The 24079-nt window shown below is 41.6% G+C and overlaps 1 protein-coding gene across 5 annotated transcripts in view; it reads left to right on the forward strand.

The window, feature by feature from the left end:
- The window catches only part of LOC26534447 (cerebellar degeneration-related protein 2-like), a 140510-nt gene that overhangs the window by 56762 nt on the left and 59669 nt on the right, over positions 1-24079 (forward strand). For 4 of the 5 annotated variants that reach the window (XM_033382727.1, XM_033382726.1, XM_033382730.1 and 1 more), the window contains exon 3: positions 8462-8574. In XM_033382727.1, coding sequence (XP_033238618.1) covers positions 8462-8574 — 113 coding nt within the window. Of the gene's footprint in view, positions 1-8461; positions 8575-21396; positions 21437-24079 lie in introns of those variants that run through there. The other variant, XM_033382731.1, reaches the window with a different exon arrangement.

Below are 24079 nucleotides of genomic sequence, written 5' to 3' on the forward strand. Positions count from 1 at the left end.
GACATATCGTGAGATACAGCCATACTTGCACATTAATTTCACTTCAATACATTCCATTTTCCATGAACACTTAGTTGTAAAAAAGGTTTGTTGGATACCCTATAACTTATCAATCCTTAAAAAGTTCGACCGTGGTGCTTCAAAAGTCGTTTATAAAGTCGTGATAGGTGATGAATGATGGATATATGCGTATGAGCCGGAAAATAAACAGCAATTAACCGTGTGGGTCTTCCAAGATGAGCCCAATCCAACAGAAGTTGTTCGAGCACGAAGCACTTTGAAGCAATTGGTCGCCTGTTTCTTCGGCAGAATGGGTCATGTGGCCATTGTTCTGCTAGAGCAACGTAGGACTGTCAATTCTGAGTGGTACACGACCATTTTTTTGCCGGAGGTCTTCGGAGAAATTCGAACATGAATCATTCTCCATCATGACAAGGCGAGCTCTCACATATCTCGACAATCAGGTTAATATTTAAACAGTCAAAACATCGAAATGAGAGTTCCGAGAAATCCGCCCTTCAGTCCTGACTTGGAACCCAATGACTTCTTTTTATACCCGATACTAAAAATGAGTATTGGGGTATATTAGATTTGTGGAGAAAATGGATGTATGTAACGTCCAGAAGGAATCGTTTCTGACCCCATAAAGAATATATATTGATCTTGATCAGCATCAATAGCCGAGTCGATTGAGCCCTGTCTGTCTGTCCGTCCGTCCGTCTGTCCGTCCGTATCAGCGCCTAGTGCTCAAAGACTATAAGAGCTAGAGCAACGATGTTTTGGATCCAGACTTCTGTGATTTGTCACTGCTACAAGAATATTTCAAAACTTGGCCCCGCCCACTTCCGCCCCCACAAAATGCGAAAATCTGTGGCATCCACAATTTCGACGATACGAGAAAACTAAAAACGTAGAGGATGACAATATCTTCTAGAGTGTAAAATCTGAACCAGATCGTATAATTATTATAGCCAGAATCAAGAAAAAAATTCCATTCTTTCTGTCATACACACAGGTTTAATGGTCAACCAAATTTGGTATCCACACTCCTGTGATATCGGACCTTGACCGTTTTGTGTCACAATTTCGCCCCACCCCCTTCCGCTCCCACAAAGGACGAAAATCTGTTGCATCTACAATATTTGCAGAATAATAGAGAATGACCATATCTATCCGGTTGCAGAATCTGAATCAGATCAGATCATTTTTATAGCCAAAAGGAACAAATCAATTTGCAGTGGCTACGCAGCGTTTGCAGTGGTCAACGATTTACGAACGCCGAAGAAACAGTTCAAGAGTTAAAAAACCATGTTTTGAAGGTGTCTCATGAAGATGATCATGAGGGGGAATATATTGAAAAACATTAAAACAATTTTCATTTAAAAATTGTTGTTCGTATTTCCTCTTTCCGAAATAAAAATAGCAACCTACGTAGCGAACAATTTTAAGATGTCCCAGGCGAACATTTTCCGCCTTAGAGACAATAATTAAGCAGATTTTTTATTTTATCATGTTTATTTTTGTATTTGAACAATTCTTTAAGAGGTTTTTTTACTTTTTTATACCCGATACTCAAAATGAGTATTGGGGTATATTAGATTTGTGGTGAAAGTGGATGTGTGTAACGTCCAGAAGGAATCGTTTCCGACCCCATAAAGCAGCATCAATAGCCGAGTCGATTGAGCCATGTCTGTCTGTCCGTCTGTCCGTCCGTCCGTCTGTCCGTCTGTCCGTCCCCTTCAGCGCCTAATGCTCAAAGACTATAAGAGCTAGAGCAACGATGTTTTGGATCCAGACTTCTGTGATATGTCACTGCTCCAAAAATATTTCAAAACTTTGCCCCGCCCACTTCCGCCCCCACAAAGGGCGAAAATCTGTGGCATCCACAATTTCAACGATACGAGAAAACTAAAAACGCAGAATCGTAGAAGATGCCTATATCTTCTAGAGTGCAAAATCTGAACCAGATCGTATAATTATTACAGCCAGAATCACGAAAACAATTTCACTCTTTCTCGCTCTGTCTCACTCTAACACACAGGTTTCATGGTCGGTTTTGCCAATTGCAAAATATGAGTTCAAGGATCTCAGAACCTATAAAAGCCAGAGCAACCAAATTTGGTATCCACACTCCTGTGATATCGGACCTTGACCGTTTCCTGTCCAAATTTCGCCACACCCCCTTCCGCCCCCGCAAAGGACGAAAATCTGAGGCAACCACAAATCTCAGAGACTATTAAGGCTAGAGTAACCAAATTTGATACACACACTCCTTTAAGATGTCACTATAAAACGTATATCTCAGAATTTCGCCCCACCCCCTTCCGCCCCCACAAAGGACGAAAATCTGTTGCATCCACAATATTGCAGATTTGAGAAAACTAAAAACGCAGAGTCATAGATAATGACCATATCTATCAGATTGCTGAATCTGGATCAGATCAGATCATTTTTATAGCCAAAAGGAACAAATCAATTTGCAGTGGCTACGCAGCGCCCGACGTCACGCTCAGACTGATTTTCTGTCTCTCTCGCACGCACTCTTTGTCGTTTCGTTAAATATTAGCGGCGTCTGCCGGAGGAGAGCCATACTGACTTAGTATCGGGTATAACCGTAGAGTTGCGGTGTCCGTAGCAACTCACAACGTTCCACCTCGTTACTTTTTTTTTGGTTTGTTTTCTTTTCTTTAGTCAAGCACCTTGTGTAACACAACATTTTTAGTTTTTTTTTTTATCTGGCGCAAAAAACAAAAAATCGCAGATGGGTCTTCCGACCCGTATAGATGGCACAAATAATTGGCCATGGGAAAAACATTGAGTTTCCATATTCTGGCCACATACTATCAATGATTCGACTTGTGATTTGTGAATAGTCATGGCGAATGCAATACGTATCGGAAATTGAAGTCTTTTAAACTCAAACGACATATCTGTTGGGATCATCGGAATCCTGGGAGTGAGAACTTCCTCACTTTCGAATTTTCCTTTGAGTATCGTCGCGTAAATCAAATTGCTCATCAATGTTTTTACCAGCAAAAGCGTACCGTTGCACAGTTTTGGTTGGTTTATGTTTCGAAGCATGATTACTACGGAGCCAGCCTTTAGGCGAAAATTTTGCGGTGGTACGCCTGGACCATCCAAGGAGTTTAAAAATTCAGTTGGATAGTTGGTTGCTTCATCTTCATTTGTAGCACAGTCAATGATCTCGCTCTGAATTATGTAGTTAGGGTCATCTACATCTTAGCCGCTAAAATGTATCGCTTACTCAACCATGATGAGCCCGTCTTTTCTGGTGTGACATAGTTACAGAAATTCTGAGGAAATTAAATCAATCAGCTCGATTCTTCGACATACACGACCATTGGCGATAGTCAGCAATTGATCTGAGAAATCTTCAGCAGATGTATCTGCTTTTTATACCCGATACTCAAAATGAGTATTGGGGTATATTAGATTTGTGGTAAAAGTGGATGTGTGTAACGTCCAGAAGGAATCGTTTCCGACCCCATAAAGTATATATATTCTTGATCAGCATCAATAGCCGAGTCGATTGAGCCATGTCTGTCTGTCCGACCGTCCGTCTGTCCGTCCCCTTCAGCGCCTAATGCTCAAAGACTATAAGAGCTAGAGCAACGATGTTTTGGATCCAGACTTCTGTGATATGTCACTGCTACAAAAATATTTCAAAACTTCGCCCCGCCCACTTCCGCCCCCACAAAGGACGAAAATCTGTGGCATCTACTTTTTTAAAGATACGAGAAAACTAAAAACGCAGAATCGTAGAGAATGACCATATCTTTTAGACTGCAGAATCTGAACTGGATCGTATTATTATTATAGCCAGCATCAAGAAAACAATTTCATTTTTTCTCGCCCTGTCTCTCTCTAACACACACGTAGCATAGGCGGCTTTGCTTAGAGTAAAACATTAGCGCCTAGATCTCAGAGACTATAAAAGCTAGAGCAACCAAATTTGGTATCCACACTCCTAATATATCGGACCGAGACGAGTTTGTTTCAAAATTTCGCCACACCCCCTTCCGCCCCCGAAAAGGATGCAAATCTGGGGTTATTCACAAATCTCAGAGACTATTAAAGCTAGAGTAACCAAATTTGGTATCCGCAATCCTGTTAGATCTCACTATAAAACGTATATCTCAAAAATATCCCCTCCCCCTTCCGCCCACACAAAGGACGAAAATCTGTTGCATCCACAATATTGCATATTTGAGAAAACTAAAAAAGCAGAATCATAAATACCGACCATATCTATCAGATTGCTGAATCTGGATCAGATCAGATCATTTTTATAGCGAAAGGAAACAAATCAATTTGCAGTGATTTTCTGTCTCTCTCGCACGTACTCTTTGTCGTGTCGTTTAATATTAGCGGCGTCTGCCGGAGGAGAGCCATACTGACTTAGTATCGGGTATAACTGTAGAGTTGCGGTGTCCGCAGCAACTCACAACGTTCCCCCTCGTTTCTTTTCTTGTAAGTATTTTTTTTTTTTTTTATATTCGAAGAATATTATCACGACAGTTTCTAAGAGAGCTAGACATGCATTCAAAATAAACATGATAATACCACTACAATTATTAATTACTAATTACTAGAAAGGTGTGTAAGGATTAGTAATTTAATAAGAGAAAGAGAATTAGTGGTGGATATGATATGGTAGAGGAAATTATAATCCGAGCATAAGACCCTAAACGGTCATGCAAGGAATAATTCGATATACAAAGTGGAAGGAACAACGGTATAAAATTTTGAGTGAGTCTAAAAGGAATCGTGAAGTTTATGCGGCTCAACAGATCAGCGCTGTCTATTTCACCCCTGATCAAGTTGTGCATAAAAATCAGACCAAGCATTTTTCTACGGCTATCTAAGGATGGGAGATTTACTAATAGCAGTCCACTAAAAAGTTTTTCTGTACTGATTCTATACTGTCCTGGTGTACTTTGTACTGAGGGCACCATACACAAGAGCCGTATTCTGAAATCGGAAGAACTAGCAAGATATAGAGTCTTTGTTTTATAGGTGTCGTCATATTTCTTTGACCACCTCTTTATGAACCCAAGCACGCCCATGGCTCATGGTAGAAATGTGGTAGTATAACTCCAATATCATCAACCGAGGAAATTTTTTCAAGGGAACAACTACATAGGGTATAGGAAGCCAACAAGGGGCTAGAACTATGGAATGCCATTGCTTGGCATTTCGAGACATTAAGGTGTAACAAGTTTGCACAACACCATGACGTAAAGCTATTGAGACCTGATTGCAAGCGAGAATGAAATGAAATTTCCTTATACTGGATACAGAGTTTGACATCATCCGCATACATGAGTACTCGAGATAATGTTAATACCGATGGCACGTCATTAATAAATAGTGTAAAAAGTAAGGGGCAGAAGAAACCCTTACTGGTGAAGTGAGGGAGTTTTTGAAGAGGACTCGTTGAGACCTTGAACAAAGATAGAAATCCATGTTAGGAGGTTGGGCGGAAGCCCTAAAAGATCAAGTTTATGCGCTAAAAGGGAATGGTTTACAGAGTCGAATGCTTTACTAAAGTCGGTGTAAATAACATCCGTCTGTAAGTTACCTTGAAAGCCTTTAATAATGAAAGAGGTAAACTCTAACAAGTTCGTGGTGGTTGATCGCCGCCTTATATATCCATGCTGAGTGGGAGATATAAGTGACTTGCAAAGATGTTGCAAGTGTGGAGTTAATACCTTCTCAAACATTTTGGGAATAGCGGATAACTTTGCTATACCTCTATTATTTTTTGCATCAGACTTGCTTTCCAGATCGGGGGGAAGCAAGAGGAATCAATGGACAGGGTGAATAGTTTAAGCAAAGGTCAACACAGAGCCTCGGCGCAGTACCTGAGTAAACAACCTGGAACCCCGTCTGGATCCGGTGAAAACACCGGCTTAACTAGTCGAAGATCATGAAGTAAAGAACATTAATTTATTTAATTTAAACCGTATGGGTACGGATGACCAGAGTAGCTTTCCTCAGAATAGGTGGTTTGGAAAAACTGGGCAAAAAGATCGGCAATTGCCTGATCATTATTTGCCGACGTATTACAAAATGATAGCGAGGATGGGTGTGCGGACGTTCTACGCTTACTGTTTACGATGCAGTAAAACTGTTTAGGGTCCTGAGAAAAACGTATCCTGCAACGAGATAGGTAGTAGAGTAGGAGAGCCCACTTCTTGAAATTTTGTATAAAGTCTTGATTTTAAGTTTTTTAGACTGGATAACTCTTTGGTAAACCAAGGGGGTTTTCCAGATCTAATCGGACAAGAAAGCGGGACACAAGAATCAAAAAATGTGCCAAGACCATTGTAAAAAATGTTTGTGCCTTTTGTGACATAAGTGCACAAGTACAAAGCGGACCAATCAAAATCCCTAATTAGGTTATTAAGCTTTGAAAACTCGGCTTTACGAAAGCAGCGGACACGTTCAGGTAGTCTACTCGACCGATCCAATACAGTTGGTCCTATATCTAGCGACACCTCGAAAGTAGGGTGGTAGGCGTCTTCAGGTATAGTGAGCGGAAGAGCTCGGGTTAACAACACTATGGTCGGATCCGATACAAAGCATAGATCAAGCAATCGACCCAAGGAATTTTTCACATGATTGACTTGAGACAGGGACATGTCAAGCAAGCCGTCAACAAAGTCATGTCGTGACATGGGCACTAGGATACTAGACTCGTTTACCGAAGACCAAACAGTTCCTGGCAAGTTGAAGTCACCAAGAACTATCATACGATCTTTATCAGATAGCGAGGAAGAAACAGCGGTTAAAGCGGACAAGTGCTGCTCATAAATTGAAATATCCGAAGAAGGTGGGATATACGAGCAAGTAATGAATACACAAAGGATAATAATTTTTTAGCCGACATATTACAAAATTATAGCAAGGATGGGTGTGCGGACGTTCTACGCTTACTGTTTTCGAAGCAGTACAACTTTTTAGGGTGCTGAGAAAACTTATCTTGCATCGAGATAGGTAGTTCTTATAGCATTGAGCATTAAGAACTGAAAAGTTTGACCGAGCTATTACATAACGAGAGTGAGAAGTAGGAGAGCCCACTTCTTGAAATTTTTTATAACATCTTGAGTTTTAGTTTTTTAGATTGGATAACTCTTTGGTAAAAAAGGGGGTTTTTCAGATCCAATCGGACAAGAAAGCGGGACACAAGAATCAAAAAATGTGCCAAGATCATTGTAAAAAGTGTTTGTGCCTTGTATGACATCAGTGCACAAGTACAGGCTAGCATGCTTGGACCGACACTGTATATCATCTACACAGCAGATATACCGACAAACAGTCTTACAACAACTCGCTCAAAGTGCCTTACAAGAGCAACACTTATCAACTCATCTCGTGGCCTTAAATAAAATGGCTAGCAGACTGATGCATGCATGTAAACGAGCAAAAGTGCGAAATATGTCACCGTTACCCTAAACAAAACGAGGGGGAACTGAGATTTGTGGATGCCCCAGATTTTCGTCCTTTGCGGGGGCGGAAGGGGGTGTGGCGAAATTTGGACACGAAACGGTCAAGGTCCGATATCACAGGAGTATGGATACCAAATTTGGCTACTCTGGCTCTTATAGGTTCTGAGATCCTTGAACTCATATTTTGCAAATGGCAAAACCGACCATGAAACCTGTTAGAGAGAGACAGAGCGAGAAAGAATGAAATTGTTTTCTTGATTCTGGCTATAATAATTATACGATCTGGTTGAGATTTTACGCTCTAGAACATATAGTCTTCCTCTACGATTCTGCGTTTTTGGTTTTATCGTATCTTTAAAAATGTGGATGCCACAGATTTTCGCATTTTGTGGGGCGGAAGTGGGCGGGGCCAAGTTTTGAAATATTCTTGTAGCAGTGACATATCACAGAAGTCTGGATCCAAAACATCGTTGCTCTAGTCTTTGAGCACTAGGCGCTGAAGGGGACGGACGGACGGACAGACGGACGGACGGACAGATGGACAGACAGACAGGGCTCAATCGACTCGGCTATTGATGCTGATCAATAATATATATACTTTACGATTATATATTATATATACATACGATTCCTTCTGGATACTCATCTTGAGTATCGGGTATAAAAAATCCAAACAAAAAAGCACGAATATATATCAAACGCGTACACGTTTCTGTTTTGATTCAAAATTCAAATAATGATTCACGTTTTGAAAAACTCAGCCAAGCCGGTGCTGACGTTTCTATCATTTGACCACACGGGAACGCGGTCGAACGGGATAAAATCCTATCCTCCCCATCCATTTTCAGCCAAATCGGTTAAGCCGTTCTTGAGTTATAAATGGCGTAACTAATACGAACTGCTTTTATATATATACATTTTTTGTTTACAAATTCGTGACTTGAAACTCTCTCTTATGAGCCAAATAACTTTTCTTGGATTCTTTGCAGATTTGCAGCTTGCTGCCGAGCTTGGAAAAACGTTACTAGAACGAAACAAGGAGCTAGAAATATTTCTAAAGGAATATAAATGCAAGGGGGATGAGCAGGAGCGTGAAATAGTGGTATGATTTTTCTATCTATAAAATTAAAAAAAAAAAGGTTTTCTTTTATCCAATGCTAAAAGAGTACAGATGTATATTATATTCGTGGAAATGTAGCCAGAAGGAAGCATTTCTGACCGCAAATTTGTATATATTCTTAATCAGCATTAATGAAAGAGTGGATATAGACAGGTCTGCAAATCCGTCCTGATGAGCGCCTAGATCTCAAAGAGCTAGAGCAGATGTGTGCCTCCTGTGAACATAAAAACACAGGTGTATTTCAAATTTGTTCCATGCCCCAAAAGCGAAAATCTATGGCATCCGCAATTTTCAAAATACGAGAACCTATATATTTAATATGAGAACTATTATGATTGTCCGGACAGTAAACTTAAGCTGCAAAGTGTTTCAGCTCCGATTTCAGCTACAGTGTGCGCGAGACCTTAGGGCAAGTGCGCACATTGCAGACTGAGCTGAGCTGAAAAAGCTCGCTGAAATCAGCTCAGCTTAGTTTGATCGATCAAGCATGCTTGTTTTTTCAGCAAGCTGATTGCTGATTTTGTTCAAGTGTATTGGTTAATAAGTGATCGAAAATGGGCTGCACAACATTGTTAAGCGAAATTACGGTTAACCCAGTGCTGGGGAATAAGCGGGACTATTAAAAAAATTTGAATAATAGTTTTATTTCTATAATTTCTGGAAGGCGATAAATTGGGCAAAAAAGTTGTATTATTTACCATTACCAATGTAATGTAAAAATGTAATAATAATTCGTAAAATAAAAGTAATACGAATACAAACTAAACGGAAATGTGGTTAAAATACACTAAACTAAAAAAAAAAAAAACGAAGAAAACTTCCGTCTGGCTACTGTACGTGCTGTGAAGTAATAATTCATTAACAATATAATAATAATAATTATAATGATATCTTTTGATGCCACTTAATGAGATAGACAAAGGGAGGCAGTGGCTTTCAGCAATCAGATCAGCCGACAATGTACACACCTGCAAGCTGATTCTGCCTGAGAAAAGCTCTCAGATCAGCTGAGCTTTCAGCTCTGACTTCAGCGTCGATTTCAGCTCCGCTTTCAGCTATAGTGTGCGCGAGCCCTTAGGGTCGATATAAGTGCATTTATCAGCTTTTAAGTATTGCAAAGTTTAATACAGCCAGACGTAAGATACTTACAGTGGCGCCGAAAAAAATAGCACCAGTAGTGACGACCGTCTTTATTCGTTCAAAACAAGACCACTGTCCAACATTTGCTGGACTTTACTGCAATATAATGTAGCTTTATATGTCTCCTCTCTGAGAGAAGTGTGCTTACTCTCTCAATTCTAACGGTTCTTATAACATTAGGCAATTTTGCGAAAGAAGAGCGAAATAGAGCACCAACAAAAATAGCACCAGTAACTGTTTTATGTAAAAGCTTCTACTTTCCTGAGCTTCTTGATATTTTAAGTTCTTGATTGAATTAAAAATCGGTGGCTTTAGGTGATTGTGACAAGAAAGTTACAAAATTTAAGTAGTTATGGGTCTTGGAAAGCATTAAAGTGAGGAAAAAAGCCAAAGGATCAAAACTTTCATTTCAGAAGGCAGGACCTATCCTAAGGTGGGGCAAAGTGTCGGTTCTTCAAAAAAAAAGATTAACAATGCTTTTAAATATGTTTCCAACAAGAAACACGTGGAGGAAAGGCCGCGATATCCCCATTTCTGCTAAAACTACTGGTTCGTGAGAGCAAGGAGGACCCATTTAAGTCAACCACAGAGCTAAAGCAAGGATCTTAAAAAATCGTCAAGTACCAGGAAAGTTAGATCTTGTATACAAGAACGTAAAATGGGTACTCGTAGTCCGAGGAAAATTTCACTTTTCACGGAAAGGCATGGGGCAAAAAAAGTTTGGTGTGCAAAATAGCACTAAAGTTGAGCCAAGGAAAATGGATAAACATCCTGTGGTCCGACTAAAGCCAAAACTTATTTTTTGGTGTAAAAAGGTCTTGTTCTTGTGTGAAACGACTACCGAATGCAGAATATAACCCCCTGACTCACATGTAAATTCATTAGACATAGAAAAGCAAGCGAAATCGTATGGGCCTGATTTTCGTACTATGCAGGTGAACCAATACATGGCACAACCCCATTATGGATCAACATGTCTATGTCAATATCAAAGAAACAGTGATTCTGCTTTATGCAGAATACGAAATAGACTTGTTTTGTGTCTTCCAGCAGGAAAATGACCCAAAACGATCTAGAAAGAGAGCTCGAAAGTGGTTCGAGCACAATTCACTTAGTGCAATAGATTGGCCTGTTCAGTCTCCAGACTTGAACCCCATTGCTAATGTTTTGGGTCAAGCTAAAAAATATGTTTCTAATGCGGAATCAAAGAACATTAAATATGTTTGGGGTATTCTGCATGGTTCGTGGACCAATATCCCAAGGAAAAGATGCGAAAATGAGGTGAGCTTTAATGCCAATATGTTGAGCTGCTGTTGTTGCTGCCAAAGGTTTTACAAAAAAACGCCAACCTTTAAATACAACTAAAGTATCATATTTTACAAAAAAATTTGGGAAGTTTCCTTGTATTTTATAGTTTTTTGATTTCTTTGTAAATTGGTGCTATTTTTGTTGGTGCCCAAATTTCGGATAAAATTCTTCTCTTTTCAAAAATTTTCATTTGGAGCTTGCAAATCATACCAGTGCTCTGGGATACGATAAATTATACCTTAAAGTTTACATATTAGTCTTAACAACGTTCATTAGAACCATTGTTTAAGCTAAATCCGTCAATATAGAAACATTAGTCCCCTGGTGCTATTTTTTTCGGCGCAGCTGTATGTGAAACAAATAGGCACAATCTATAAAAAAACAGTACAAAATTAGCAGACTTTAAAAAATTAAAAAAAAAAAAACGAAACCTAGAAAAAATATATATCATATAATTATATATATTTTAAATATTTATGTATAAATATATCAAACATTTCAGAAAAAGTCGGGTTTGTTCACTGCGAAAAAAGTTCCTATTTTGTTGCTGTTAAGATCTTAAAAGAAAAGTTTAGAAATTTGCGAGTTAAATTGTAACTAAGTTTTATTCTTAAAATCAGATCCTTACATTTGATTTGACAGTGAGGTAGGAGGTAAAATTTTGTATTCTATAATTATTGTTAGACCTACGCAATGGATACATTTTACTGCGGGTGTCTATTTGAGTGCATGCTTCCATTAGTGTTATTTTAGGACTGCATTGGTTGTGTTTTTTCCACTTGTGTTTTGTTGTAGTATCTTTTAATGGGTTGCAGATCTTTGTTGACACCCGAACAGTTTTGACTTATCTACTTTGTGTGATTTCTATAGAGATCACTTTTTTGGATACATGAGTGAATGTGTGCAATAATATGTTTATTTTTGAACATTCTGCAAGGGGCCGAAAGTGGCATGGTTTTGACGATAATATGTTCATGTTTGAACATTCTGCAAAGGGCAGAGAGTGTCATGGTTTTGTATTTTGATTCTTGTGAACCTTTTTGAACCTTGTGAACCTACTTTATTTCTTCTTATGGCATAGATTATTAATACTATTATTATTATGATTCCGACTTCCGACTAAATAAAAAATAAATAAATAAATAAATTAGTGGTACTGTTAATGGATTCCAAACAATTTTTGGTATTTTACTTATATAAAAGGATGAAATTGGGTAGTAGTTTTATGTTTAGATACTGTGGTGAGGTACTAGTATTTTATCATCGGTTCGCACAGTACAACCATGTATTATTGTTAAAATTCCTTCTTGCAGAAGATCAATTAGTTCTTGATTTGAGCTACTACATCTAGCATTAGTACTGAAACTTTGAAGAGCCAACTACCCCGCCTTTCTAATTCGACCCAAAATTACCTTGTCTCTGCTATCTTCCTATAAACGCAATTTGAATTACCTTTTGCTTTGAAAGTAGCTATCTCACAAGCATTATCATTGGCATTGCAAGGCCAACTACTTTCTCATACTCTTCTATTCGTTTTCCATTTTCGGCATTTGTTCAAGGTGGCTTCATTCAGCGAATGATTGGAATCAATTTCGAAGTTATATACTAAATACTTGGAGCTGAAATTTACTTTGACCAATTTTTGTTCATGCTCAACCGGCATCGGAATTATCCTAAACAAATGGGATGCGTGTCTACCAAACAGGGGAATCTTCACATTCAGAATTAATTTGTTATCAACAAAAAATTCCTTTCGCTGTTAATAGGCTGTTCCTTTTCCTGGAAGCACCAATGTTTGTAATGAGATTTCTTTCATTTTAGTCAATTGAGTCTACCAATATTAATACCTATCAGTAGAGTAATAACTGCTGATTGAATTTTATCGCTTATGTAGTTGCTTTGTAACCATAAAGAAATTTATAGATTCTTTGTACACATAAAAACTTTCTTTTAATGCTTCCGTAATGTTTTCCTTGGTAGTTCTTTTGAGGATATTTACCGTTGTCTCTACCACTGATGTTGGTTTATTAATTAAATCATCTATGTTATGTTGGTTTTCTAATACATTTTTCATATTTCCTTCCAACGTTTCCCTGTTTCCTGCGTCCATTATCCCAAACAATATCTGATAAAGTGAGCCCATAAACTCAAATAGTGCTCGCTTCTTTCTTTAATTCTCCTGAGTCATGAAAAGTTTATTACTTTCCTCCAGGTCTTCAATTTTTCTTTTCGTGTGATCTAAAACATTATTGCATTGATCTTCATAAGTATAAAGTTTACCACACACAACTCTCATTTTCCCAATCAATTCTTTCCCCTTTTTTATCATTTGAAAATACGTGAAAAATTAGAAGAGTTTTTTTAATAAATTACCGAAAACTTTGGGTGGCTGTAATTTAAATTGTTTATTTGGCGGGGCGAAAAAATTGATACGCTCGATCTAATTCAAGTTTGGCGAACAACTATATTTTCTTCACAATTCAAATCTCTTACTATAGCTAACCTACGGTGGCAAAGCGGGGCGAATTCGCCAAGAGCGACAGAGCGAGCTTTTATTGCGCTCCCGCTTTGCCCTAGCCTAACTCACACTAGACTTCATAATTCAGATCAATAACTAATAATTGTGGCCATGGATGGAAGGTCACGCAACACCGGCCCCGTTGAACGCTTGCATCGGCTTCAACACATTGGGAGCGGCGCTAATTTGTGTATGGCCCGCCGAAAAACCGCTCCAGTGCTAGTCCTTATTTCGACGACCCTGACCATGCCGTCCTCTCCTGCGTGCGTGGCGATGACCCTCCCCACGAGCCACTCCTGAGGCGGCAGATTGTCCTCGGCCACGATGACGCGGTCTCCTTCCTCGAGGTTCAGTTGCTGCTGGTGCCATTTGCCCCGAATTTGCAGCCCCAGGACATATTCGCGGGACCATCGCTGCTAAAACGCTTGCCTGACTGACGAGACAAGTCGCCATCGCCGCAAGCTACTGAGACTCTCCTGGTCCGGAGTCCGCAGTGCTGGGGGGGCGATGAGCGACCCGCTTGTCAGCAGGTGCCCGGGTGTTAGGGCCTCGCCGTCGCTTGGATCTTGGCTGATGGCTCCCAGCGGCCTCAAGTTCATTATGGCCTCGATGCCGACGAGGACTGTGGCGAGCTCTTCGGTGGTTAGGAGCGCGCTGCCTACTGCCCGTAGGAGTAGGCTCTTGGCAGTTTTTACACCTGCCTCCCATAGCCTTCCCATGTGAGGAGCTCGCGGCGGTATGAACGCAAATTCGCATCCGTTTTTTGACGCAAAGTCGCGAATTGCGTCTCCTGCTCCTTGAGCCTGATCCGCAGAGCGCTGAGATGGCGGCTCGCTCCGACGAAGTTCGTCCGGTTGTCGCAATGGACGACTTGGGGATATCCTCGGCGACCGACGAACCTTTGGAAAGCCAGCAAAAACCAGTCAGTGTTTAGATCGGAAACTATTTCTAGGTGAACCGCCTTGTACGCAATACAAACAAACAGCGCAATGTATGACTTGTATGGGGGCCTTCCGTGTCGTGTGCACTGGTCCACAAAAATCAACGCCGCAAATTGAAAATGGGCGAAGAGCACGGAGTCGATCTGCGGGTAAATTCCCCATGAGTTGCGTCAGCAATCGAGGCTTGCATTTAAAACAGCGCATACACGATCGAACTGTCTGACGGCAGACTTCCTGAGCGTTCACTATCCAAACGCTCTGTCGAAGGATGTTCACAAGTGCTCGTGGGTCGAAATGAAAATTCGAATGGTGCAGATGACGAATATAGCTTCGCACGAATTGCGAGCGCTTAGTCAAAAGCAGAGGAAACTTGGCATCGTATGATATAGGAGCTTTGGCTAGTCGCCCCCCCACTCGCAACAACGAAAAGTTACACCAAGTCCCTGTGTCTTCATGGATGAATGGGTTCAACCGCTGAAGACTAGGACCAATTGTAGATCCTTTCCTAACCTTTTCGATTTCTCCTTGATACTCGTGATGCTGGACGATTTCGACAATTTTATCAAAGGCTTCATTGTATTCGGTCGGTGAGATAGTTTTTTCGAATTTTAGGCTTGGGTCTTTACATTTTCTTATAAAGCGGAACACATACACGAACACTCTAAGCAGTTTGAGGTGTGACGAGAATCCCTCGATGACATCTAACAGCTCCGAACTTCGCACAGCCGCGGTCAGCCCGACCGCAGTCTTCCTCTTTTCCAGTTGAAGATCATCGGAGTGTTCGAAATGAGCGTTCTTGGGCCAGTTTTCTTCTTCCTCTTTCAGAAATGATGGTCCTTCGAACCAAATTGACTGAACGATTTCGTCGACGTCACAACCTCTTGAGACAATATTTGCTGGGTTCTGTTTCGTGGGTACATGCCGCCACGTAGCATCATCTGACCACTCTTGAATCTCAGCCACTCTATTTGAAACGAAAGTCGACAACGACGATGGATGAGACCGGATCCAATGGAGAGTTACCTCTGAATCCGACCAATAAACGACTCGTTCAATGGGCACGTTTAATAGGGGCTTGATTCTGTGACAGAGATCTGCGAGAAGGTGAGCGGCACATAACTCAAGCCTTGGGAGCGTTTTGTTCTTGAGCGGCGCTACTTTGGATTTCGAAGTCAACAATGATATTCTTAAACCTTCTGCAGTTTTGCTACGTATATAGACGCACACTCCATAGGCTCTCATGGAGGCGTCAGCAAAGGAATGTATTTGAACCGTTGACATCGGATCGGAATACACAAACCGAGATATGGATATGTCTTCCAATTGAGCTAGTGTATTTTTCAACTTATTCCACGCTGTTTCCAAATGCAGCGGGATCGACTCATCCCAATCTAGTTTGTTAAGCCAAAGCTCCTGCAATAGGATCTTGCCTTTTATAACGATAGGACTTAATAAACCAAGGGGGTCAAACAACTTTGATGTCGTTTTGTCGCTCGGAGACCCATAACTGAATTGTCAATTTTGAACTTAAAGGCATCGTCAGTAGGTAACCATGAGATTCCTAACGCCTTTGTCGACTCTGAATCCGAGATTGTTATGGGTTTGGCTGTGCTCTCAGATGCGGTGATCTCGGGTGAGTTTGAAAACCACTTAGTCAACTCAAACCCTGCGGTCTGAAGAACCTGAGACATAGCTCCTCTACGCATGCAGCACCAGTCAACAAGTCATCGACGTAAAAGTCGGACCCAATAACGTTAGCAGCTTTAGGGAATGAGAGCTTCGCAGACTCACTCAACCTTTTCAAACACCGGATAGCTAAGAATGGGGCTGGTCCAGTCCCATAGGTTACAGTGTTGAGCTTGTATAATCTCAAGGATTCAGAAGGATCTCTTCTCCACACTATGAGCTGAAACTGCCGATCCGCTTCGTTCACCATCACTTGGCGATACATCTTTTTAACATCAGCAGTCAAGGCAAACCTGTGCAGACGGAAACGGAGCAGTGTCGAGTATAATTCCTCTTGAATGGTAGGTCCCACCATCAGAATGTCATTTAAGGCCACCTGTGAGGACGTCTTGGAAGAAGCATCCAACACGACTCGGAGCTTGGTATACGTACTTTGGGGCCTCAGAACACACTGATGAGGAATTACGTAGTGTGGAGTAGAAGGAATCGTATTGTCAGTAGGAGACATATGACCTAAGGAGAGGTACTCTTCCATGAATTCCAAGTACATTTTATTCAACTCAGGGTCACGATGCAATCGTCTTTCAAGCGACAAAAACCGCCGTTTCGCAACCCCAAAGGAGTTGCCTAAACAATTTGGATCTGATTTAAACGGGAGCCTTACTTCGAACCGACCTGATGATAGTACCTGAGTCGTCTTACGATAGTGTTCTTCACATAGCTTGTGCTCAGGTGTGGCAATTTTCTTGGTAGATGGCATTTCTTCCAGTGACCAAAACTTTTTCAAGGTCCTATCGATGGATACTAGCAACTCTTCACTGCAACTCAAACTGTTTGTAATTTGAGGAGCAAAACTCCTGGAAACATATTTTCCCGACACAACCCAACCAAGAAGGATTTTCTGAAGAGTTGGAAAGTCAGGACCTTGTTTAATTTGACCAACAGCTAATAATTCAAAGAACGATTCTGCTCCAATTAACATATCTATTCTTTGTGGCTTGTAGAAATAAGGGTCTGCCAGTGGTAGGTTCTCTGGGATTCGCCAGTCAGTCACATTCACTGACTGGTCAGGGTGAAAACTTGAAATTGATTTCAGGATCCAAAAATCAAAGGAGAACTCACTACCATTTATTCGCGACTTCACCACTGTGTGTATTTTATCCTTTACTTGAGAATTAGATTCACCAATTCCAAGCAAGTTAATACAGGACTCCTCTCTACGGATCTGTAAGCGATTAGCGAGGTGGTCGGTAATGAAATTTGTTTGTGATCCAGAGTCGAGCAGAGCTCTGGCCAGAATGTGTTCACCGCTCTTAGCTCGGACGCTTACGATCGACGTAGCCAGAATTACCCTGTCGCATGCAAAACATGTGACGTGGAAGGTTGATTCTGATTTGATGGAGGAGAAGGACTCTCTTGAGGTGGTGGCAACGCGACACTATTAGCCGACACTGTGTATCGATGCAATAATGTATGATGTGAGCGGCTGCACACTCGACATTTATTGGCTTTGCATTTTACAACAGCGTGGCCTTTTCGCAGACAATTAATGCATAGGGATGCCGACTCAGCAAACTCAAACCTTTGCATCACCGAGAGACGCGAAAATGAAGGGCAATTTGACACTACATGGTTTCCTGAATTGCAGTAGCTACAAGTTTGCTGAGTTCTACTGTTGGTGGAAGTGGAAGAACAAGCAAATGAACTGCAATTATGTTGCTTGCTTGGCATGACTTTGTCTTGCCTTGGCTTGGTCGATTCTTCAGCAGACAGATGCTGGTATCGACGAAGACTTTCTCAAAGTCGGACCAAAGCGGCAACTTCTCATAAGTAAGCTGTTCATCCCACTTTTGTTTCGTCACTGTGTCGACTCTGTTTAAAACGAGATGAATGAGCATTGAATTCGAAATTTTTGTATCATCTCCGATCGACAGTAACGATCCGTAAATCGACGAAACAGTATCTATTAGAGTTCTTAGAGATGATGCAGATTGATGCGATATTATCGGCAGATTGAACAATGTGGAAATATTATTCGTGAAAATCAAATAATCGTTGTCATATACTCGTTTTAGGCCAGCCATGACCTTTTCATAATTTGCCTCGGGGACTTGGAACGCCTTTATTGTTCCTAATGCTTCATAGGAGAGGCACGAAATCAAATGATTAAATTTTTCGATCACCGGTATACTGTTGTCGCTATGAACTAGTCTCTCAAAAAGGCTAATGAAATTTTTGAACTCCGAGTGTTTACCACTAAATTTGGGTAATGCCAATTTCGGAAGTCTAGCATGAGTTGGGGCTGAAGAAGACACTGACTTCGTCTCGCTTGCTGCATCAAAGGCGGCGATAAGCGACATTATCTTTCCCTTGGTACAATCGTCAGCTCTTCCAACTCGGCTGCATATGCATCATCACCTGTTATGTCCTCGATTTGCTCCTGCAAATGGTTAGCCTTTTCAATTGAAGCATTTAAACAATTCTACATTGTAATTCCGGTAATTGCAAAGGAATCAACCCTTGATCTAATCGATCCTCTAAGCGGCGAATGCTTTTTACTCGACTTTTGAGTCTCATCTTTAAGTCTTTAAGAGTAGTGTTCGGAGCAGAACGCAGCCGATTAGCTGCTTACCAAATAGCACCTAATTCTTGGCCCTCAGCCGCTTATTTTGTTTGTTACTTATGTCTATGTCACTCATTTGTTTGTTAAAGCTTTGCGCTTGCTTGCCCTGCTAAACGCTCTCTGCCAGCTCGCTCTTCGCTATCTCCGCTTTGCGTCTGCCTACCGACGTCGGCCGAGCGAAGCTGCGCTTAGCGATCGGAGCGGCAATGTAAAGGGCAGGCAAGCCACACTTGCAATTTGGATGTCACTCATTAAAGAACATATCGCAATTTTATTTCTGCGCCGAGTTTTATTTAATTGAAATAATTAGTCGGCCGATTGGGGATAAAAAACATTATCTCCACATAAAATTTGGTGACCCCAATTAATTATCATTCGCGATCGACATTCGTTAGCCTTAACAAATTTTCGGCGGTTAAGCACAATTCGGTGCTAAAACATACTTACATACACCTACATACACGCATTGCTGGCTATTAATTTCTCTGTCGCGACAATTCGGTCAGTGCAGTGCAGCGAACTCACTAATACACACAAGCTGAGTACAAAGGGGAATCGGACAGCTCGCACAGCCGCACAGCTAAAGGCATTAGCTGTAATCCCTTTGCTTTCGTTTCCCACGTTTATACGTATACAGGGTGTTTTTTTCGGTCGTGCTGAGTGACTCTTTTAAAACCTCAACATGGCAGCACCTGAGCCTACCAATGTCGCGAACGCAGCAATGCCGAGTGATGTAGATTTCTACAGGCACAAGGCCAAGTCCATCGCGCGCCAACTAAAGGCCATGGATCGCTTTCTCACCAAGGAAGAGCTTGCCGAGTTAGATGAGGCAGAACTTCAAGCTCGCTCTCGCTTAGAGCAAATCGAGCGAATGAATGCGGATTTCGATGCCGCTCAAACGAGCCTTGAAAGGTTGGATTTCCTGCAGTTAGCCCATGATGCCCGGCTGGACTTTGCGAATGTTTATGTCAAGGTTAGGTCCAGGCTGTCGCGGGAGTTGATGGCTGCTCGCACGGTAAATGTTGCCAATTCAACAGCTCGGCATACTCTCGAGGGGAATTCGTCGTTGTTCGTCTATAATAGTATAGGCCGTTCTCGAATGCCCGAGTTGCAGCTTCCGCGATTCGGTGGGAACTACATGGATTGGCCAGAATTCCACTCGATGTTCTCGACAATGGTGCACAAAGACCATCGTATCCCAATCATCGAAAAATTCCAATATCTTCGTGGATGTCTAGATGGTGCTGCGCTGGATACGATTCGTTCCTTGGAACTTTCTGAGGAGAATTACGACAAGGCGTTGAATTTACTAATGTTGCGATTCGATAATAAACTGCTACATTTTCAGGCACACGTCAAGGCTATTTTCGGGCTGCAAGGGGTGGAGAAGGGCTCAGCTATCGGCTTGCGCGCGCTCAGCGACAAAATCAATTCGCACTTGCGTGCACTTCAGACCTTGGCGACCCCGCAGGAGATTACGGATGGGTTGCTGATCTTCATCATAGGCACGAAACTGGACCACAAAACAAAGGAGAAATGGGAAGAGAACTTGCCGACGTCAGGATTGCCTCGGTGGTCAAGCATGGCCTCATTTTTGGAAGCGAGATGTCGGATGCTGGAGAATTTGGGATCAGCCATGGCAACAAGTCCTAGTCAACAGGTGGGAGAAGACAAACCTGTCACCCTTATCACCTCCAGTAACGACCATCCTAACCCCATATGTAACCATTGCAATTCCTCCGAGCATTACATATCTAGATGTCAGGCATTCCTGAATCTCTCTGCGTTTGAAAGATACAAAGAAGCAAAGAAGAGCCGCTTGTGTTTGAACTGCCTCAACAAAGGCCATGAATTGCAGAGGTGCAGGTCAGGACTTTGCAGGCATTGCCAGGCCAAACATCACACGCTACTCCACATTCCATCGGGAACTGGTGCTTCATCTTCCTCTTCACCGGTCGAGGAATCGATCCAACAAGAGGCCGCGACTGTGCTTCTAGCAAGCGGGTGTTCTAGCCCTCCCCCCTCGATCCAGAAATCTCAGCCTAGCCAGAACGTGTTGCTACAGATCGTCACCAACTCAATTACGGAAATGCAGCCTAACTTCGGCCTAGACGCAAAGGATTGGCCCATGCCGAATAATCTAAAACTAGCTGATCCTAATTTCTCCAAGCCCCAACGTATCGATCTGTTGATAGGTGGTGGTTTGTTCTTCGATTTAATGTGCGTCGGACAGATTCGACTATCAGACCAATTGCCAACATTGCAGGAGACAAAACTTGGTTGGATAGTGTCAGGAAGCATTGATAGCTCGGAGAATAAGCGTGCAGTTTTAGCCGCTTTTGAAAATTCCTCCTCCATCTCTAATGACGATTTTCGGCCCACAACGCTGGAGTACCAAAACTTAGAGCAGCAATGCAGGAAGCAGCTGCTCGAGTGCCAGGTGCAAGTGGAAAAACTGCGATCGGAGAATCAGGAACTGCAGCGCGAACTTTTCGATATATTAAAAACCTACATATCCACGCTAAATGAAATTCAACTTTCAACAATTTCTACATTGCCAAATTTCCTGCCATTCTATGCAATTACAGAGGTTCCCGATGATCAAGACGTAATCACGACAAGCCGCCTTCGTAAAGAAGCGCCGATTGCTGCGTTCGACGAGCATCCCAGCGTAGTCGCCAGCTGCGCCCAAGCAAGCATCTTCAAGAGGGCCGTTGGAAAAATAGCGGTTCTGCCCCTTCAGGATGGATCTGTTGAAAGTCTTTGCCTTCCAACGGGGGGTTAATGTTAGGAGCAGAACGCAGCCGATTAGCTGCTTACCAAATAGCACCTAATTCTTGGCCCTCAGCCGCTTATTTTGTTTGTTACTTATGTCTATGTCACTCATTTGTTTGTTAAAGCTTTGCGCTTGCTTGCCCTGCTAAACGCTCTCTGCCAGCTCGCTCTTCGCTATCTCCGCTTTGCGTCTGCCTACCGACGTCGGCCGAGCGAAGCTGCGCTTAGATCGGAGCGGCAATGTATAGGGCAGGCAAGCCACACTTGCAATTTGGATGTCACTCATTAAAGAACATATCGCAATTTTATTTCTGCGCCGAGTTTTATTTAATTGAAATAATTAGTCGGCCGATTGGGGATAAAAAACATTATCTCCACAAGTAGATTTACTGTTTTCTGCCATAATATTTGTGTATGTAGATTTTACGCAACAAACCACAATTATTTCTATTTATTTATTTAATATTATTTTTTTTAATGTTTGAACGAAAACAATAATCGAAAACGAATTTTAATTGAATGTCAAGGCACGAGGTATCAAGGGAAAGAGTAGTAGCAAGTGACGTTCGAAAACAATATACCCTTAGAATGTAAGATATCGCGTCACTTGGCAAGTAACAGCCGAAAACAATATACCCCTTAGATACAGGGTAGCGCGTCACTTGGCAAGTAACAGCCGAAAAGAATATACCCGTTACAGTGCGACAGTGATTGCAGTAAACGATAGATGTATGTACATATAACTGTTGCGTCCAAATAGCGGTTCACATATGTCTGTATGTGTCGATATGTATGTATTTATGTGTGCTTAGTTATATTTATGCAATTACTAATAAAATGCATGCAATCAAGCTCTACTATATGTATATCATACGTCTGTGCCTAGAATTGAAGGCGATGTGCAATGTTTTCAGCACAAGACACCTCAAAGAGAGATCTGAATGTCTTTTGCTCAGCCTTCAATTTTCTGCACAAATACCTCTGATTCCTCTTTTGGATCTTTGAATCCAACTGCTACTTTCCTGTCTTTATCGCAGGGCATCCCTCGGCGGTAGCAGAAATTTGCACAAAAATTATTGTTGGCGCGACCGACGCGATGATATGCAAATTGTTTGCCGATTGACACACACGCGGGCAACGAATATGTTTGCATATACTGCAATTTCTTGTGTCACTGTCACTTATTGCTGTTGCCTATAATTCACTTTACAGTCCACCCGGGGGCGCCCTGAAAAATTAGAAGAGTTTTTCTAATGAATTAACCGAAAACTTTGGGTGGCTGTAATTTAATTATTTATTCGGCGGGGCGAAAATGGATACGCTCGATCTATTTCAAGTTTGGCGAACAACTATATTTCCTTCACAATTCAAAATCTCTTACTCTAGCTAACCTACGGTGGCAAAGCGGGGCGAATTCGCCAAGAGCGAGAGAGCGAGCTTTTATTGCGCTGCCGCTTTGCCCTAGTCTAACTTACACTAGACTTCATAATTAAGATCAATAACTAATAATCGCCGCCATGGATCGAAGGTCACGCAACAATACGGGTCCATGTTATAATAAAAAATTAAATCCCAGGATGAGGCGACTATTTCAAACGTCCCCCATCGGCTCCAAGCAATGTTTGCATTTGATACTTGGCAATATTACACAAGCACTAACAATGCTGCCATTAGTCCTAGCTTTTGGACATTTAAGGACTGCTACGTGTACTTCTGGTCTCTTTTAGAGTCATTCCTGAGTCTTGCTCTTCTGACTGAATTCCGGCCAATGGAGAAATGTTACTTATAGGTCGTTTTATCAACATATCTTGATGTTTTATAGTTACTTCTCTGAGTCTATTGTGCCTACCCTTATGAAATTATTCTATTTTTCCCAAGGGCCATCTAGCTGGGTGACAGGTTTCATCTTTTATTAATACAATCTGTCTGTCAGGTCAAGCAGCTTAATATTGTAAATTATTGCCAGTGGTGCCGCCCAAAGGAAATGCATTTTGTTGTTGTCATTTCCAACGACCACTGTAAAGATCATTTGTTACCGCATATGCATATGCGTGCTGCACATGGCCCGGCAATTTGGTCCGTCAGCCCTTGCATTTTTAGTTAGAGCTAATCATCGCAGCTATTAGATTAAAATTCCCCCATATGTACATACGCGATAAGTTGGTTTACATTTGCAAATAAATTGTGAATTATATACAACCTCTCAACTTTCATTAAATTCAAAATTGCAACAGTTATTAAAAACGCTTAATAGCTTAACATTTGGTGACCCCGACGTGATTGTGCAATAAATAATCCATCAGTGCAATCACAAACTAATATAGCATTCAAAGGTCTAAACTAATTGCCATCTCAACCAGTGTCATCGACCACATAAGTTATCCATACCAATGAGATACCAATGGCCCGTACCTTTGGCATGCACGATTCCTTGCTCGAGTCAAGGCATACGTACTAAAACCACCCCCAAACACACCAAACACCACTTCTTCCCCC

This window comes from Drosophila pseudoobscura, chromosome X (assembly GCF_009870125.1).
Source record: "Drosophila pseudoobscura strain MV-25-SWS-2005 chromosome X, UCI_Dpse_MV25, whole genome shotgun sequence".
NCBI lineage: Eukaryota > Metazoa > Arthropoda > Insecta > Diptera > Drosophilidae > Drosophila > Drosophila pseudoobscura.